At 36.7% G+C, this 12,966-nt stretch overlaps 1 protein-coding gene across 1 annotated transcript; it reads right to left on the bottom strand.

Moving 5' to 3' along the window:
- Nucleotides 1-2,695: 2,695 nt before the first annotated feature.
- Nucleotides 2,696-12,480, bottom strand: LOC126484300 (putative peptidyl-prolyl cis-trans isomerase dodo). Its single transcript, XM_050107734.1, has 3 exons — nucleotides 12,303-12,480; nucleotides 10,683-10,886; nucleotides 2,696-6,362 (listed from the first exon to the last, which is right to left on the bottom strand). The coding sequence occupies exons 1-3, from the start codon at nucleotides 12,355-12,357 to the stop codon at nucleotides 6,142-6,144; spliced, it is 480 nt and encodes a 159-aa protein (XP_049963691.1). The 5' UTR covers nucleotides 12,358-12,480; the 3' UTR covers nucleotides 2,696-6,141.
- Nucleotides 12,481-12,966: the final 486 nt, after the last annotated feature.

Genomic DNA, 12,966 nt, shown 5'->3' with positions numbered 1-12,966 from the left:
CATCCCCATCCGGCACACAGGTCGCCCAATGTGGTGTCGAATGTAGGAAGACCTGCACCAAGGTGGCCAGACCTGCCCCATATGGGGCCTCCCAGCCAATGACACCAAACGCTCATTTCCAGTGTGGAATAACGAATGTCATTTTTCTTTCTGGTATTGCAATCATGTACATGATTCTTCCTTTTGAACTGTAGGGGATTATTTACAACAAACTTCATGAAGGTTTTAATCAGTAAACTCTTCCGGGCTAAGTTGCCGTGGTCGATCTGTAGAACTTCTTCTCCCTGACGTTTCGTTCTCAACTGCGGAGAACATCTTCCGAGGTGAGCCGTGAAAGCCTACATGGAATGATTCATGAAGGTTTAATATACTGTGAAGCAGTAGTCAGAATGCCAAACTCCTTAAACAGATGTCTACAAGACGATCATAGATGACCATCATGTATTATTTTTACATTATGTTTTTGAGCAATGAAGACTTACTTTCTTAATGATGATTTACCCAAGAACATTACTGCAAGTGACATTGTTGAATGAAAGTATGCTAAATGTGTCAACTTATTGGTTTCTCTGTCATCTAGATTTGCAATGATTGTTAAGTGCAAATGTGTATCAACTAAGTTGTTTTAGGAGTTCCAAAGTGTGATTCTTTCAGTTCAAATTCTTGTCAGGGTGGACACCCAAGTATTTTGAAGTTTCCACCCCGTTTATTATTTTCTCACTTATTACTTGAGTAGTATGTCTAAACATGCAGAACTGAATATGTTGCGTCTTTACACTCTTACCTCTGATATACTTCTTGGTGTGCCTGTCCCCCCCCCCCCCCCCCCCCTTTGCTGTGTATCTATAAGGGTTGGAACTTTAAACAGTGGCAACTATTTATTCACAACCAATACAAAAGAGTTACATGTTTGCACTTATTACTGTCCTTCAAAGTAGTCACCACCATTGTGTAGAACCCGTTGCCAGCGGTGTGGAAGGCGTAGTATACCGTTAGTAGAGCCTGTTCTGTTGATAGTGCAGTCTAGTACCTGCTGAATCTCTGGAACAGTTCTGAAGCGAATGCAACAAAGTGGTTTTTTTTATCTTCGGAATCAAATCAAAGTCACAAGGATTTAAGTCCAGGGAGTATGGTGGATGGTAGAGTACTTCCCACTCCCATCGACTGAACAGAGCAGCCACAGCTTGCACTGTATGCGCCCGCACATTGTCGTGCAAAATGATGGGTGGGTTGTGCAGAAAGTGTCGCCGCTTCTTTCGCAAAGCTGTTCGCAGGTGATGCTCCAAAAATGAACAGTAATGCTGTGCATTGACAGCCTGCTGTGGAGGAACGTAATGCGTTAGTATAACACCATCACAGTCGTACACGAGAGTCACCAAAACTTCAGACTACTCCATTTACACAGTCAACATAACAGGCTCTGCTAACGGTATACTACGCCTTCCACATTGCTGGCAACAGGTTCTACACAACGCTGGCAACTACTTTGAAGGGCACTAACAGGTGCAAACATGTAACTCTTTTGTATCGGTCATGAATAAATAGTTGCCACTATTTAAGGTCCAACCCTCGTATTTTTACTCTGCTCCCTAGAGGTCTATGTACAAAGTAAAATTTTGCACTACCTCAAAAAATAAATCAATTTCATTTTTAGTCCCATTTGGTCTATTTTAGGTAGAATTTCTATTTGCTTTCTTCTCGAAGAATTATGTAAATGACAAACATGTTCGTCTCAACAAATTCTCTCATTTCAGGTATCCCACTGAAGCATAAGGTCTTAGTTTTCATTATTTATTTTTTGCATTAAAACTTGCTGTTATTTTGTAAGCAGACTTCTTGTAATATTATTCTTAAGTTTTGTTGTTTAGAATGAAGCTTACACTCAAATTTCCCTGCTACTTTGTTCCTCTGTAGGAACACACGACCAGTTTTACTTCTGTTCCTCATTCCCCTTTCCTGCTGCACTTTTGATGCTTTTACTTCTTATTATTTAGAAACAATTAAATGCAGAAATCTAGGCCCGGAAGCCAGGTTAGTGGAATTGTAGTTATCAGTGGAATTGTTGTTGTAAACTTCAGACAAAATAACTTTGCTACTGACATCCCTTGAAAGAGCTGTGATTACCAGACACATGGCCCCTATCAATTGCCTCACTGAAATGTCAATCAAAAAGTTACTTTAATCAAAATATTGCAGTATTACCAGTTGGGAAAAAAATATATCTTATTTTGATTCTTCTGCAGTTATGTTTTAAAGAGCATGGGTATTCCAGAAATCTATAAACTGTTTTACTGAAAGCTGCACTTTGCTGTTTCCGTTTTGTAGACACTAAAGTCACACAGACATACAAACGGGAGGAAGAAGAAGAGTCTGAACAGAATGTCAATTTGAAAATATTTTTCTGTTGCCAAAATCACCACTTATCAGTAGTAAATGAAATTTTATTTTTGTAACCCAAGTTACAAACTAGAAAGCAAACTTTAAAACTATGTGACATCGGTATTTTCAAAACTGCTGAACGATCTATTCCCAAAGGTTTCAGTATTTCAGAGGTTAAAGCAGCACATGCAAAACAGTGTTGGACAGGCAAGCATGGTCAGAAAGTTCTCTCCTCCACCACTCCTCTTACCTGCCTTCTTTTTATTACAACGAACAGTTTAGGAAAATGGATACTGTTAAATTAAAAGCTGTTACATTTAAACACTTAACGAAACTTTTTAATTCACATTATGTTACATTAACTTCAGTCCTATATTTTCTGGATTTACCTACTAATTTGTGAGAAACAAACAGGCACAGAAATACCAGAATGAAAAGCCTTCATTCTGCAAACCTACATGGCATTTACTTTACCTCACGTCTAAAAATTAAGAAATAATTGATTATGGGTAAACAATCAAAATGTTATTGATACAGGAAGACTTCTTTACATAGCACAGAAACTTCATACAAATTATTCACAACTGTTGCACTGTAGAAACTATGTAGGTAACTCTTTCATCTAATACTTTCGAAGCAATAGCTAAAAATAAAACTTTGCACAGTTTCAGAAAATTCTGACACGGAAACTTACTGGTTAATTTAATTTAGCTTTTATCAGTTCTGACTATGAAGTACACACAAATTCAAGTCATACTTAGAACTATTTTTGGAAAAAAAAAATAAAATAAAAAATAGGAAAACATCTATTATACAAATCATGTTTGATACTAGTACTCACAAATTCAATTCAACTAAACAAATTTATGCAAAACAGCTGGATGAAGCCAGCAAAATAATGTTTTTGTTGACCCTATTCCACACTAATTGATTAACATACTACAATAATTTCATCTTGGTAGACCTACCATGCAAGTTGTTCTTGCATTAACACTTGCAGGAATCCAACAAAGCACCTCTCACCGGATTTTCATTAAATCACAACTTTGGTAATGGCCTTCGCGCTCTCAAGGCAATGGGTTAATACTTCACAGTTCATTTCCAAACCATATATTTAAACAGGAATGTATATAAAGCTCAGATATTCCACCCTTTTGCCACCTCCTGTGGCAGTAACACTGACAGAAAAAGTGTAATAGATAGTCGTACTAGCTACAGTCTGAAGATGAAAGGCGTGAACTAAATCAGAAATGTCAGATATTCAGAAAGTTAGTAATGGGACAGGTGTCCTTTTCCATATAAAAAGTTTCCTAGTTGCACAATACACACTTATTTCACAGATGATGTGATCTAGAGCTCATATCACAGATAGGCATAATTTTGACAATACCGCATTAATAAATGTGTAAAAGCTCCCACTGTACTACTTCTGTGCACTAATACCTATGTTATTACTGAAGAGTTGCATCAAGTTTCAATTTCTTCCTTTGGAAAAAACTTCCACAGCTACACTCTTCCATTATTTATTTGGGTATTATTAATTTCAGGACTGAAGCCTCGTTTTTTCAGCTCTCCTTGTACTACTTGTCATTGTCATTGGCCAGTGGTTTCACAAATACAAAAATAAAGTAGCTGTGGAAGACACTTCCAAGAGGAAAAAATTCTTTTTGGATACAGAACATTATGAAGCTTCAAACTGTACATAACTGAAAAGTGTTCTCATTGTGAACTGCATTTACAGCAATATCTACACACTAAAGAAATAGAAACTGGCTAAAATATCATTAACAAATACTAATAGTACATTATTGGCAACAACAGTCTTATTTATCTTGGCCACATTCCTTATTGCTTCATGTTGTGAAAACATCTTTTATGAACATAGACAACTTTCTATCCGCCACATACACAATAGGCCCCTATTCTGAAATGTTACAGATAGAATTAGCTTTTTTTGTGACTTGATGCAATGAAAAAGTTCTGGAAGCTATTAAGAAATTTTTAGAGAAAGCAGCAAGTGTGTAAGTAAGGTGGCTTATTTTGTGACTTTTCAGACACTTTGTTACAATCTAGAGCTGGCATTTATGAAGCTTGATGTACAATATAAATATTGACTACATTTGTGTAAGCCTCCTGCAGCTTACAAATAGCAGATGCACGAGTATATGAATCAGTATTTTCATACAGTAAGAAGGGGGCTGACAATATAATTCATCATAAATTGTAGTCAACCAGAGTATGCACAAAATCAAGCCTACTATTATAAGTATTTACAGAATAATGACATGTCACTGACATTAGCATATGTTTTGGAACAAAAAGAAATCAATATTTACACATAACTGCTTTGCACAGACAGAAGTTGCTACCTGTGTATTTATACAATAGGAAACCAATCGTGTCACTAATATAATTGTGTCTGCCAGCAAAAAGTTCTCATACAGAATTTAACTGATGACTTGAAACAATGAAAGTGAAGAAGGGAAAACAATAAAGGATGCACCAAAAAACAAAATAAATGAACATTACCTTATGTCAATAAATAAAACATTCAAAATTCTATACCTATTAGTCAACACAAATTTGATTTTTCTAAAATTTTGAATAAAATGAACCTTACATGTAAATAAATCTTACTCTTTTGGATACAACAGTAACTGCTAAACAAATTCTCGAGTCCTGCAAGGAGTTCTCACAGGGAAACTTTCAAGCCCAAAAAAACTTGGAGCTTAAGCATTTTTAAAATCGAAGACAGAAATAATATTGAAAAACAATTACTGGAACATTACGGCTTTGAGATACATCACAAAAACATTTACCTGTCAAAATAATTCTGGTCTCTCTCATATTACAACATAATATAATGGTATACGCTTACTGTGAAAGTGAATCACAGAGTTAAAATCAAGGTCACCATTATAAAATTTTTCTTCTATATGGCAGTGCAATGTAAAAGTCTGTTGAAAGTGCTTTAATTACTAATTTCTTATTTATCAAAGACTTGCGGCGCTTCTTCCATAAATTTCGGTTTATAAGTTCATTTAAATTTTCACACAGCAGTCTCTCGGTTCATACATGAATTACAATTTCTTAACATTTTCTTTGTACAATTATCAATAAAAACCAAGCACTATGAGCCTTAGTTAAACTATGCTACGTGTCTGACAAATGTAAGTGCTCAACCCCCCCCTCCCACATGTAAAAGCTGCAGTAAAAGACAAACCTACATTCCTTCTTTACAAACAATACACAGTTTTTGAACTAAATATTGAAAAAATGGATGTACTCAGATACAGTATGTATTTATTTATAAATGCACAAACTGATGCCACTAACTGAAAGATTTTTGTGATTTAACAATTTTTAACTAGAAATAGGATTCAATCCTTCTCCTTCGATACAAAATAAATGAACTTGGGGAAAAAAACTGCACACATAACACTGCAAAATAAAAGCTGCTCTGCAGCAAATAATTCAACAACTGCTTACATTATGACCATCTTCTCTCATCAGATAACTGTTTTTCTGGTTAACCAATTTTCCACCATTCCTAAGTATAACAATAGTTTACACCTTGTCTCAGATCATATTTAAAACACATACTATACTTCACTGAAGTGTTTGCTAATGCCAGCTATGCATCATTTGAATAATGACCTTTATTAATTTATACATATTTTACATCATGAACAAATTAAGTAATAACTGTAATGCATTTTGAATAAAATAATTTGCTGTAAGCAAGATGTATAGTTGATACTCCTATGCAGTGCGTAAAATAATGTGAATTCCCGAATCAGTAGTGACAGGCTCACTGAGCTCGCCTACTTTAAGAGCAAATGCTGCCTGTTCAAATGGTCGTTGCATAGCACCTCGACCGAAGGGTCCTAAGTCACCACCTCGCCTCGCTGAACTGCAGTCTGAATACTTCTGTGCCAGTTCTGCGAACGACGCCCGTCCTGATACAATTTGTTCACGATATGCTGAAAAAAAGAAGTTTCTATAATGAACAAGTGATGGTTCACATAGGATTCCAGATAGTGTAAATTTTCTCAGATTGAGGACTGGGGTAAGCGGTTATTATTATTTTGTTTATAAAAGTTAATATATTTCAGAATGAAACCATACATTGTCATAAAGCATCTCACTGGAAGGAAGTTTGCAGATGATATTGATTTGTGCAATAACGTGTTTTACACCTCTCACAACCAATGATCTGTCCTACACTATTCAAACGAGCTTCAACAGGATAGAAAACTTCATACCAGGGTATGGTAAAATAATGTGACTCTGACTGGTCTCAACCAACTGTAGTAAAACAAATCCTGTGGGGATACGGCTGTACAGGCAAATTCTGAATGAAAGAAAGAAAGAAAGAAAAAGAAGAACGTCAGAAATTTTATGAAAGTAAAGTATTTTACTGACCCACTGCAATACCCAACCCAAGGACAGGTCACTAGCAGCAAACCTACACCTGATTTAACTAGCCAATTCACTAATTACTCTAAACACTTTGTGACTCGCAAGTCATACACTTTGGTTTTATTGGTCTCCATGGGTCACGCATCAGATGACAAACAGGGTGTCTACGTAGACAAGGAAAAAAAAATTCCCGGATTTTTCCCAGAGTTCCCGGTTAAAAATACACTTTCTCCCGGGTGAAAATACAATTTTTCCGTGTTAAGTGACCGTATACTATTCCTTGGCACTGTAAAACTCATCAATCCTTTGAATGTTTATGGTTTTATACACCGACGTACTTTAGAAAACAACGTTTTGAAACACCTTTGATGTGCAGCAATATGTAGGCTGCATATTTTCGTATTACTAAGGTATAAATTCGAATTCCACCAAATACCGCATGTTAGTTTTCAAAGCATTGAAATCGAGAGTGCGATGCGCTTTTGTAAGCCACTCATAATTCATGTCACATGATCTCGCCAGCTGATGACAGCATAGGACACGTGATGTAATCACCCAATAGCAAGATCACTCTTAAGTAGCGTGAAAACACAAATAAGAAAAGTTAATGGTTTAAATTAATATACATAGCATGCACATATAATATTGGTCTCCACCATTAATAAGCTGGAAGAGAAGTTAAGCTTCCACATATAATGTTGATCTTTTCTGCACGATACACTTTAAAATACATCACACAAATGTGCCAGTAAAATTTTTAATAACGACGTAAATGTGTGATCTTCTAAGGTCGGAATTCTTCTAAATAGCCGTCCTCAGAGAATTGATTTTAAAATGAGAGTCAAACGCTTTGTTATTTAAGAAATTCATCGTACATTCTCGCACATAGTTCATCTCGCGTAAAATGAAATTTGCTTTTAATGTATGTAACACTTTTCAAACCACCGTTCCCAATATTTTCCCGCTACCTGTTAGAAATAGGTTCATTTCAGCAGTTGCAAGAGAGCGCCAGATAACAGTCGTCACCGCGCGATGACGCAGGAAGGCCACTATGTTCGTACGTGTAAAACATTAAAAGATCTTACATCACGTCATAAAAGAAACAAGACATCAAGCGATACTTCAAGAGCATCGGAATTTCGTGGACCATACTAAAATGCATAATTTGGCTTAAAGTGCACATTCGTATGTCCAGATTCGGATGTAAACTTTCTTGGAGTACTAGTATTGTATTATCTCATGTTCTTTATTATGGCATAATGTCATACGTGCACTTGAAAACAGCGAACAGTTGAAACCAGCCAACAGTGTGAAATTAAACATTTTGTTTCTAATAAACTTACCTCAGCAGAAAAGATTAACAAAAGTCAAATCTCTTTAGCAAACCGACAAAGATAACTTCATTGTTCTGCAAGGCGATTAATGCTCTACTGTCAGAAATGTGGAAGTAAAATTGGAAACTAATGACATATTTTGGCCATCCGTAATTACGCGAACGTATTTTAATTCATTTGATATCTCCCAGTGACGAAAATCCGTTTTATCATTTAACGTGAGAGCAATAAACGAAGAGGAAACAACAAAATCACTAACGTAAACACAGGCCACATGGAGATGACCCACATCCCCACCACAACTGCTCTGTGCATCAGGCCCGGATTTACTATATTTCCGAACCGGGGCAATATTGGGTAGTGGCGCCAAGCCACACTTCTGTAACAAGAAGCGGGAGAAGGTACTCCTCATACGCGACTCAACTACGCATGCACAAGAGCCCACCCGCAACAGCTCAAAGGAATCTAATTTAAACAGTTGTCACGTCACGCTCACCAGAGGCAATTTGTTGTTATGCAGCATTGCCTGGTCTTCCAAAAGCCTTTGACACATTTTGCTGTTGGCAGACGCTTGTATGAGCACTGTGTTTTGTTGTTGTGTACGGCGCATTTCCTTTGCAACTTATGTTTTCTGGGTTTTTTTTCGTTCATGTTTCGTTGCTGCAGTGTTATTCTGCAGTAGCGGGGTACAGTAATATCCTTTGTTAGAGTATTGGTTCTTACCACTCAAAATCACAAAAATTTAACTGAAAACTAAAACAATGAAAAATTCCCAGAATTGTAAACAATTCCTGGGTTCTTCCCGGTTTTCTCCCGGATGAAAAAATGCCAGGGTTTTTCCTGGATCTCCCGGGTCGTATACACCCTGACAATGTACATGGCTTTCCTACTGCCCTCTTAAAACTATCAATTCAAAATTAGTTGTATGAATACAAAAGATTACATTCTTTGAAGAAGAGTCTCAGTGCAAGAGAACGTTCCTCGAGAAAATTATTTTTATGTATGAACAAAAATCTGTAGCATATTCTGTGATGGGGAGTTCTTTCTCACTGCCTGTCCCCCCCTCCTAGAAAAACTTATTAGTGCATGATGTCTGCCATGTTCGGCACATTACACACGTGTAGCTTCACATTTCATTCAACTCTCTCAAACAGGCAAGCTATTCAATGTAAAAATATGGAACTAGTATCAATGTGTTCTGGAAGACTTGCACTACATTTTGATTGTATTTTTATGCATAGCAACAAATACCTGTAATTAAGATGATTATGGAGAGTTTACAAAAATGAATTTGTTGATGATGATACCCAAATTTTCAATCTGTGTGAAACTTGTTAGGCAAACACATTAAGTGACTGACATCTTAAGAATACATCAAACATTCAGCTTCTTCAAACCTGAAAGCTGGCAGTTTTTTAAGACTAGATATATTGGTTAAATAAGAAGCTTAATGGTCCACTCACATGTCAAGAACTTAATCGATCACCTGTGCTGTTTCATTACGAGATAAGATCACTAAGTTTGTAATAAAACAGTTATTAATTTTTCTGGTCCATCCATTTACTTCTAACATTACACTGCACTGATGCTGTGAGAAAGCAAAATGATCATATGAAAATATTAGTGGCACAGTTGTCTAGTTTTACCTAAATCATCTCACACCAGTCTGGAAACCTGGCTCTGTTAAATAGCACAATTAAAGGTTTCTCATTTTCACTTAACTACATGAAAGATCGCCCGCCTCTTTAATTTTCAGGAAGTACGTTCACCCGGCAACTATTGTTTTTATAGTTAAACTTGTGTATACTTTTTTTTCTCTCCCCCCCCCCCCAGTATTTCTTTGGGCTACATATATATCTTTTTTCCTTCCAAGCTCTACACAAATTCTGCCATTTTTACTAAAAATCTCGTTCAAATTTAACATCGAAAGAACTTGTTCAGTACGAATTCAGAGGTCACTTCAAGAAACAGAGAATGGTCTTCTTGTGAGAAATTTCTCTATTTTTATTCATACGAAATTTGAGAATGTTCTTCATGCTGAGCAAATTCGCCCACCCATTTACTCAAGCTAAGAGCATTCCCAGGTGAAGTACATTCCCTGACAATGTATTCATGTGAAACTGAGAATGTTCTCCGAGGAAGTATATTCTCCAGTTTATTCATACGACTCAATAACTATGTATCTTACTTTACATTAATTGCATGTTCATGCACATCATATGTTAAACCCCTAAAACACCACAAATAAATATGGGAGAAACTCTCAATGGTGCAATTTTCCAATACAAGTGAAACATATCCACAAGTACAGAGTTTAAATTTATGTATCTTGTGACTGATTTATTAGCCTATTAAACCTAACAAAGCTGTCAAATTTCTTTCAGTTGATATTTACACTTAGTTATGCCGAAAACTAACTTTGTGTTTTTGTGTGTGTGTTTACTGTAAACAACAATATGGACACTTTTCAGTGAATACTACACATGTAGGATACACTAGTTCAGCGTGACAACAGAAGAAAGTGTTAATTCCTATTAAATGCCTTACACTTGACAAGCTCTAAAGCCTCCTCTTTTGTGCGTGTAATAGTGTCTTCCCTCCAAGAAGATGGCCTCCGTGAATTCTGATGCTTCACAAGCAAATGACTGCATTGCACTTGCTCTGGTCCACTGCTGGATACAGGTTCTGCAGGTTTGTCAGGACGATCCCACTGGCTCTCTTTAGTATACACATTAAGATAATAGTGCTGTCCTGAAAGACAAATTCATATTGATAAAATCCTGTGGGACTGAATAACTGTCTTCATATCTACAAATACAGCAACAATACCACTTAAGTTACTGTTAACCCTTTAGTCCAACCATTTTCCCCCACTTCCTATTCAACTTCTTTGTGCCATTACGTGGTTTCCCAAAAGCCCTGATCATACTGCAGTCTAATCCCTCCCCCCAACCAAAAACACACACACACACACACACACAAAACCATTGTCCAATGCTTCATTTTAAATGCAGCATTAAGGGAATAGTACCAAATATAAAAATAAATTTTAATTCGTACATAAGAAACTGATTACTTCTGCACTGCAAACTGGTTATTACACTTATTTTAATGGTACTGTACATCATCACAGCTGCATAAGAAATACAGGAGGCAATACAGGAGTGAGTACAGTGATTTAGTAGTTCTTTTGCATTCTTTCTCAAAGATTCGTGTAATAAAACTGACTTGAAAACCTTCCAGACATTTGTATCTATAACAGCAATGACAATAATTATGGAATCAAAATACAATATACCTTCCCGTTCATATAACTAGCACTAGACCAATGTCTTATTTCACTACAGAAAATAGGCATTTTAAGTTACCCCAAGCCATTATCTTACTGTTTTACAGCACACTTTTCGACAATACAAGAGCTGCTTGAACAGAACATCAATGGCTGTGACTGATATATCACTTAAACTTTTAAAATGAGAATTACTGAACACCTGTTAAAGCATTTCACAGCGAGAATGCTGCATATTTATTTGCAGTAAACCCTTAGTCTACCCAGAAGCAGAAACCAAGATGAAGTGCATTTTGCCACACACATACATTTAGTGTCCGCATGTCAAGCATGCTCATTGCTAATGAGTTCCTAACACTCCAGTTCAAATTAGAATTACCATTTCCACGTAAAAATGTTCCCTGTCTATACTAAGTATAGGTCCAAGGGGAAAAGGAAATATTTTATTTATTTTTATTTCAAAATTACATTTTTTACATAACAATTACCCAGCTATTAACCTTTAAGACGTGTAACTACTTTAACCTCTACAATTTGCCGACGCATTCAGCACACATCAAATCGTGCCCCCCAGCCATAAACAACAGCGTACATATACCACAGAAACGACAGTTACACTATTTGCTAATTCTCAACTTCTGCATTTTACGATACTGTGGTGGGATGCAGATAATACACAAAGTGAGTACATTGATAAATACTCCCAACATACGAATTCTAGAAGTTTACAACTTTGTACAAATGACAAAATGTACTTTCTCACATTTAAGTTTGTCCCATGCAAAATAACATCTCTCCCTGACATAACCCCTAAAATACCATCGTAAATAAAGTCTGCATCACATTAACGCAAATACGTATAAATTCATGAAACGCACCAGTTGACCTGCTCAAACGCTTTTCCCACCCTGACGGTAATTCTTCCTCTGCCATAATGAATCTTAAACTCGGTTAAATTGCACACTTTACGCAGCTGCACGTCTACAGAAAAGGCGGTCCACCGAAAATTGTAAAATATGTGCTGCGATATGTCTCGACCAAATCTACGTTACAGCGCACTCCATTGGCGGACAACGTACACTAATGTGCGCTTTGAATCATATGAGCCAATCGTATTTCGCGTTCCTTAAAGCTTGGGCGAATGAGTTTCTACAGAGTCTTCATAGAGGGCAGTGGCACTATCGAAAGAAGCATTTGATGATCGATGTTTTGATGGGTCGAGCCATAGAGTAGAAATATCTCTGGAGTGAGCATTGCGTCCTGCGTATGTTGTCAACATTAAACAGGATTTGTCACGTGATCTAGGGACGAAGTCGATTGTTTAGCGCCAATTCGCGTCCGCCATCAGGTAACGTCAAGTCTCGTCACATAACACCAAAACATTCTACAATACCTTTCGAATGGAGGCATTCGCACAGGTCGTCAACGGAACGTCACGTCATTTCACGGTACGTCAAGGTTTCTCGGGAAGAGAGTTTTAACGGTACCAGTCTGTTAACCTCTTAAGTTAACCTATTTTCACCGCGCTCATTCTCCTTATAA

The sequence above is a fragment of the Schistocerca serialis genome, chromosome 1 (assembly GCF_023864345.2).
Source record: "Schistocerca serialis cubense isolate TAMUIC-IGC-003099 chromosome 1, iqSchSeri2.2, whole genome shotgun sequence".
Lineage (NCBI taxonomy): Eukaryota > Metazoa > Arthropoda > Insecta > Orthoptera > Acrididae > Schistocerca > Schistocerca serialis.
The sequence above is the reverse complement of the archived record's forward strand: the minus strand, read 5'-3'. Positions and strand labels throughout refer to the sequence as shown.